Source organism: Hoplias malabaricus, chromosome 10 (genome assembly GCF_029633855.1).
Source record: "Hoplias malabaricus isolate fHopMal1 chromosome 10, fHopMal1.hap1, whole genome shotgun sequence".
NCBI classification, from domain to species: Eukaryota; Metazoa; Chordata; class Actinopteri; order Characiformes; family Erythrinidae; genus Hoplias; species Hoplias malabaricus.
The window spans coordinates 21,072,861-21,080,346 of record NC_089809.1 but is presented as its reverse complement, the minus strand read 5'-3'; the positions used below and the strand labels follow the sequence as shown (position 1 = coordinate 21,080,346).

The following is a 7,486-nucleotide window of genomic DNA, read 5'->3' as shown; positions in this document are numbered from 1 at the left end:
TCTGCATAAATCATCAATAAAAGAAGCAAAAACCAGTATAGCAAAAATTATGTTTGCCTTTAGGACCGTGTACTACATCCGGGGCACAATATATTTGTAGGTTTGGCCATGAAGTCGCCCTGAACCCTCCCCCGAACTTGAAGTGGAATCTCACAACCACACCGCCTTTTACCAATGCGCCTGGATCCCCTGCCACACCAGTTCCATTAAAAAAGAGTTCCTTTTATAAGAATGACCGGCGGGGGGGGGGGCATATTTACACAGACTGTCGGTGAATCCATACAAAAAGTAGAGGTACACTCCACGTCAAATTACAGGTTTATTTTTTAACTCAGCTAGCACTGAACGTTCCCAAGAACGTTCCCTATGTTGCTTACAGGTCTAATGTTTTGAATAAATCTTTTTATTACACTGCTCAAAGTAAGTGATAACTAAGACATTATTAAATGTGACATTCAGAGGATGTTTTAGCGATCTTGTAAGAGCTACAGATAGTGATATAAAGAACATTCTCAACGCAACTTTCGGAACATGTTTTAATGATGTCTGACTGAGATCTGAGAGAACGGTTTAGAGAGCAAATAAAACTGTGTGGGAACCGAATTGCAATTACAAAATGTATTTGCTGAATTTAAAACTTTGTAGAAAACTAACACACAAAACACTGCCCGTTCAAACTTTGGGGCATCATGTTAGTTTTTTTGTAATATGTTAAATAAATTGACACTAGGCATTAAAACGTACAGGGAAATGGTAAACTATAAGTTTGTACATTGTTAGACTATTTTAAAATAAACAAAACCTGTACAGTGAGGACAGAATCTTGCCCACAACTCTACAATGACATTGGTGGTGTTGTTTTGTTGTTGTTATTATAAATATACTTAATATGTGTACACTTGTTCCACATTTATTAAATCTGAATACACTTTTTTCAAAGGGCCTGAATCTCATGCAACACCACCGCTATTTTTTATTTATTTTTTTACTCCGAACATCCATACTCTCCCTACAGCACTGCAAAACGAGAGCTGCTAGTTTTCGTAACCACATGTTATTTGAAAGTGAAAAAGAAAGAAGAAAACATAATAAAAACCTGTGCAGATTACCTGGTGTTCGAGATGTTGTGTTCAGGACCTCAGAATCAAGGCTTCGAACCCTCAGGACTGCAGAACTTCAGACCTCCAGGTCTAATTGAAGTTCATGAAGCGCGAGGAAGTGGTGTCTCATGATCAGCCGGGGTTGTTCTCTTCTGACAATAGCTGCAGTAACTGGGGCAAGTTACAAAGAGCACCATAAACCGCAGTCTGCATCTCACACTGGCTTTAGTGCTGCTCGCCACCCTGCTCTCATTCAGCTCATCTCACAACAACAGGGAATGAATTTGGCGTTGCCTCCAGGTTCAGATACCGGATCATCTGAAGGACGCAGAGACGAACTGAGACGCTTAATAGGATAGTCTAATTATTATTTATCAAGTGACAACCTACCACTCTGGAACATGTGTCACCTCCTTTTTCCGGGGCTTGTGTTTAAAGGATCCACATCCCACCCCGGAGGCCCAGACGTCTGCACGAGAGCCTAGCAGCCGTCCTATAGAGGCCAATGTAATTTTAACAGGGCCACAGTCCAAGTTAAAACTTTATGGCCCCAAACCGTGTTTAGACCACTCGGATTCCTCACAGCAGCTTCAGGCCAGACATTTAGTAACTGTTCACCTCCTGCACTCTACCTAGAAATCAGTCGTTTTAAAGTATCGTTTTAAATCAGTCGTTTCATTAGATCAAGTGGCTTTCAGCAAGCGGCGCTAAATAAATGAATAACCGGATTGCCTGAAACTGAAACTGGTTCTGTGAAGCTTGTGGAGACAGCAAAGCGTGTGAACGAATTAACTCGTCTTCTGTGAGGATGAATTTCTTGTAAATGATTTTTAAAGAAAACAAACTTAAATAATAATTCTATAAAAAGTGAAAACACATTTGTTGTGAACGCTGTTAAAAGATTATGATTTACGTTTTCTATGATTACACAAGGATCAAATCCAAGGCCATCAGAACTGTTTTCTTTTCATTAGTTTTGGATGCGAGGTCTTGATGTGATGTATTTTTATTATGAAGAACTCACAGAACCAGTTTTCCCCAATGCAAATGTGTTGTTCATTTCTTACGTGCTTGATTATGTAGCGTTACTCAACTACATTTGTCTGGTTATGTAATGTTATTCATCATGCATTTAGCCCCGCGTGCTATTAATAGATAGAAAGGCAGAGCGAGCTTTTTCCTGTCCTGCCCACTCCACATACTCCTGCTATCTTTCACTTGGCTTCTTTTGGCTAAACGTGTGCTGATGTCTCACATTGGGATTGGACAATGTAAATAAAGAAAACAAAGCAATTTCACTATTATAACTGCAGGGAATAACATTCAGGCCCAGTGAAATAAAGTGACACCACAAGTAGTGTACATGAGCCCCATGGTCATTTTTCATTTTCCTTATATCCTTAAAAATATATATTCCACCGCCTTCAGCCCATATACACGCATACACTATTATGTTCTGTAATAAATTGAGCTGAAATCGTTAATTCGTATAATGAAGTCATAAAAACCAAATACGAGCTTGTAGAATGATTTTAATGACACAATTTCCCCTTTCAGCAAATCCGGCGCTCTGCAGAAAAGTGGCGCGTTGATACTCTCAGACCATGCGCAATTAAAAAAAATAATACAAATACCCAAACATATGTACATTTGTGTTAATCTGAAAAGGACGAAGCAGGTCCTTGAAAAATGAGAACCATACACAGAAATGGGTAATTTTAATGTGGTTTCTACAAATTGTACTAGTCTGATTTGCAGAACCGAGAAATCCAATAATAATCCACCAAATGTTTCTTGTTGTAGCTACTACACATGAGCACACGGTTGATGATTCACTGTGGCACTCAAAATGTGTTCTTCAAGTTCAAACGGCTCTGGAAAGAATCCTGAACAGTCAGTATGTGTATGAATACGTCATTTTCGCTTTTTACATTATTATTATTTTATCACTGATGCAGAACCTTTGGTAAATGCTCTTTAAAGAAGTTTAAATATCGTTGTATACCGCAGTACGGGGCCAACCCTGTGAACAGTCTATTATCCTCACTTATATAGTATTTCAGGAGGTGGTTCTATATTGAAATACGAACACGCAAAATGCCTCGATTTGTTTTACATTTTTATTTTTAAAATGTTGTATGCATTTATATAATGCTACAACGCACAAAATGATGGGGTTACAAGTCATAACAACTCATTTTCCACAACCATGCAGAACCCCTTTTCGCAAAGTGTGAGTAGAACTCTCTTTGAGTGGCACATTGAGAAGTGGATGTCAATTTCTGCCCATGGTCACATGACTGGCGCTGTGTGGAATGGATGGAGATGGATCTCCACGTCACCTTCACGTCTCAAAAAAAAAAAAAAAAAAAAAAAAAAAAATTCTGCTCGGCGATCCAGCGCGTGAAAGCCACTTTAGGACTGAGCTCCGCGCGATGATATGAAAGCAGGACCCGCTCAGATGATGGATTATGATGAGCGCGTGCCCGTGGGGTCCAATATGTACTTGCCTAGCTGCACTTATTATGTTTCGGGAACGGACTTCTCGAGCCTTCCTCCCTTCCTGCCCCAGAGCCCGGCTTCTTGCCCCATGCCATACTCTTACCCTTCGTCTAATCTGTCCCAGGTCCAGTCTGTGAGAGAAGTGGCGTTCAGGGACTTCGCCATTGACCCGTCCAGCAAGTGGCACCACCACCATCATCATCATCACCACCAGAGGACCAGCAGCGTCCCTCACTGTTACGAGGACTTTCTGCCCCACACAGGGGAGGTGTTCTCCAAAAGCGTCCACTCGGGCTCGAGCCCCGTGTATGGCAGCGTGGGAAGGAACGGCGTTTTGCCCCAAGCCTTCGATCCGTTCTTCGAGACGGCCTATGGGAACGCCGAGAGCCAAAACAGCGAGGGGAACGCGAGCAAAGCCCCACCGCTCCCCGCCTCAGCGTCTCAGGAACCCGTGGAATCGCAGCCGCATCGCCGCGAGGACAACAGCAGCCCGGAGTCGTCATCCGGTAACAACGAGGACAAATACAACACCAGTACGTACACTCCAAACACACACACACACACACACATAGAGAGAGAAAGAGAGAGAGACCCAAGGATTCTATAGGACCGTGTTAAAAGGTCGAATTACTTATCATTGTTTACAGTGAAAATAATAGATATACCCTGTATCTCTAGATTCAAAGAGGCTATATTTAAGTGGATTCCTCGAGAATATGTTGACTTAATTTAATTGGGGATACCGTTACTCAAACAAACATGTTTTTGAACAGGACATTTGTATTATTGAACCTCTTTCGGTGCTAAAAGAACTGTTTTAAAAGGGTACTCAAATAAATAAATAAATAAATAAAATAATAATAATTAGCAGTCTATTCAGCACAGAGAGGGAAAAAATAATTAGGCAAAGAACGTTTTGAGTATTAATGAAGTTATGGTTTCATTTTTACAAACATGACTTTTATCAAAGAAAACCCGAAGAACCAATTGTCAGAGCATATATGAGAGTCGCGAGAGAGAGGGAGAGAGAGTCTGCAATCTCGCGCGCCGCAGTGAAAAGGTTTATATGCTGTTTTATAAGCATATAAGGTTTATGGAGGGCCCTGTAGATTTACTCCAACAAAACTTTGTTATAAACGCAAGTGTGATCACGTGCCTACGGCTGAAATTGGCCGTGAATGATAGGGCATTTCCTCTCGAAAGACTTTGAAGTCTTCTGCCGTTATGTCATGGAGAAACAGCAGCTTATAACGCACTACTGTGAGGTAAGGCTAATATTTTGTAGCTGCTCAGTAGCGAGATCTGTTGCTTTTGTCGTTGATCACTTTACGCATCATTCATTTTGGCTGGACGCTCATCACTTCAGAGCTATGCACAGCTGACTGTAACCCTGATGGAATGATAAGCCTCATAGAAACTCAAGCACCACAAGTTTGGGTTATTCATTTTTCAGAGTGGTTTTCTAAATCTCTGCAGAGTTAACCACAGATTTGTCTCCAGGTGCAGTTTGAACTGTACTTAGTCAGTAATTCATACAACTCCTTAGTAAGCCTAATGAGGGGATTGGGAACAGAGTTTTGGTTGATTTTATTTAGCCACATCAACAAACAGACCAGAAAAATACAAATACAAAAAAATAACAAATGTACATTCATTTCCGGAAGTGAAAATATTGCTCTTAATTTGGTTCAGTAGCTGCATGAAGCCCATGATGTATGGTGCAAAGCATCGGGACTTTAGCATGTATAATTCAATATTACAATTAAAACAATTACATGTAAATAAAGAAAATAAATATTTAAGTCTTAATGTAAGAAAATGTTGCAACAATAAAGTGTAGATTTGAAACTGCAAAATTTAAATTCTCATCTACGTTCCTTTCGGTGACCAGCAAAAACAACAAAGATATAATAAACAGTAAGAAATAGCTAAGAAAAGTAAAATCTCCAATATTAATACATACAAGACGAAAACGTCCTCTCCAGACATGCGCAAATGTATGCGTCATGATTCGTTTACACAAACAGAGTTAGTTTGTAGCCCACGTGTAATTAAAAGGCCACCAACTGTAAATCGTATATTAGCGATCAGTTAGTCACGTATAAATTGGTAACGGTTTCTGCTTATTTTTCAGCTGGACAAAAAACTCGCAAGAAGAGATGCCCCTACTCCAAGTACCAGATCAGGGAACTGGAGAGAGAGTTCTTCTTCAGTGTTTACATCAACAAAGAAAAGCGGTTGCAGCTCTCCCGGATGCTGAATCTCACCGACCGCCAAGTGAAAATCTGGTTCCAGAACCGCAGGATGAAAGAGAAGAAGTTAAACAGGGACCGTTTACAGTATTATTCTACGAACCCTTTACTGTAGAGGCCCTGGACTCGTCTGTAGAACCGGGCCAATGCTAAAGGCTAATGGATCATTTCAAGTTCGCCGCTGCACATTCCCGGAGCACCATTCATCTCATACTTCCCTTCCACAAACCTCATTTCACCATCTGTAGTCTATGCAGGATCTGCATTATTATTGTTATTATTATTATTATTATTATTATTATTATTATTATTATTATTATTATTATTGCATCGCCAATCAATTTCAGATAAATGGTACAGGGTTTTTTTTTATTTCTTGTCTTCTGGTGTTTTATGAGCTGAATATCTGACCAAGCCGTCTGTGTATACTTTATGCATATTTATAAGCGTGGCAATACAGAGGAAGACCGACTTGTTTTTAGGAGAAGCGCAATATTGAAATTGAAAAAAACAAACAAACAAAAAAATATTTTTTAACTAATTTTGGGCTATTGAGGTAAATTATGCACGCACAATTCAAGATGTCAACATTAGCAATACTTAGTTCTCGAGGAGAAATTTGAACTTTAACGGCGCTACATGTATGCTCTGTTGTATGAAAGTCTTTTACTCTGAGGTCACTATTTGGGACTGGGTGGTTTCAGGCACACAACATAAGAGAACACTGCGAATTAAAAGCAATAGCCCAACGGACGTGGACCGAGGACAATGCTCAACCCGAGCCGAACCCTGGGTAATAACGTGGATCCAGCTTTGAATCGAGACGATTCCACTCATTTTTACAAAAATGTGACACATTCTGCTGCAGAAGCTTTTGGTTTGTGTGGCTTTAAATGACGTTGACAACTCGTTGTATAAATCGACTCCTGAAAACACAACTTGTTTTACTTTATTTCACCTTTCTCTCTCTCTCTCTCTCTCTCTCTCTCTCTCTCTCCCTCCTCGTGCAGGATCAGATGTTTGATGGATATTTTTTATTGCCCGCGAGAGTTTAAATTGATTCGGGGATCAAATAGCTGCCATCATTAATGCCTCGTATCCATTACGGAACTGACCGAAACATGGCGATGGATGGCCCACTGAATCAAGCCAAGCTCTAAAACACGTTCGCTCCGGTTTCCACCGCCCAGATATAACTTAATGCAGGCCTGACAGCACGAGCGCTTTGATTCAAAGCTCCAGTGTTCATCTGGAAATCTAGGAAACGATCTGAGCGCGTTGTAACAAAACAAAGTTATCAGTTTCAATGTATCACAGTATCCAACACATGATCTGCTGAGAGGGTCACAACCCCCTAACGGCCGAACACTCTCGGGTCTAATACTGTCCTGTGCAAATGTCCGGACAGCTTTGACCAAATTATAGCTAGATTTTATGTATGTATACAAAGTGGACTCATCCATTATGTGGTACAAAATTAATTATGGCTTTTCCTGATAATGTTAGTGGACAATCTGCAGAATTAAGCATACAAGGGGAAACCTTAAAATATGCAAATAATAATAATGATAATAATAATAATCCGTAAATGCCACATTTTCCAACAAAGAGCACAAATAAACTGCCACCGTA

General features: G+C 40.2%; 1 protein-coding gene across 1 annotated transcript; it reads left to right on the top strand.

Annotated features, from left to right (window-relative positions):
• Window positions 1-3,561: 3,561 nt before the first annotated feature.
• hoxa11b (homeobox A11b) lies at window positions 3,562-5,969 on the top strand. Its single transcript, XM_066683803.1, has 2 exons — window positions 3,562-4,135; window positions 5,737-5,969. Exons 1-2 carry the CDS (start codon window positions 3,562-3,564, stop codon window positions 5,967-5,969), a joined length of 807 nt encoding a protein of 268 aa, XP_066539900.1.
• The last annotated feature ends 1,517 nt before the right edge of the window (window positions 5,970-7,486 follow it).

What these genes read in the sequence shown, in the direction of transcription:
- hoxa11b (XM_066683803.1), top strand. Translation starts at nt 3,562, where the DNA reads ATGATGGATTATGATGAGCGCGTGCCCGTGGGGTCCAATATGTACTTG. An exon ending in CGAGGACAAATACAACACCA is followed by an intron (nt 4,136 to 5,736) that starts GTACGTACACTC and finishes CTTATTTTTCAG; the next exon opens with CTGGACAAAAAACTCGCAAG.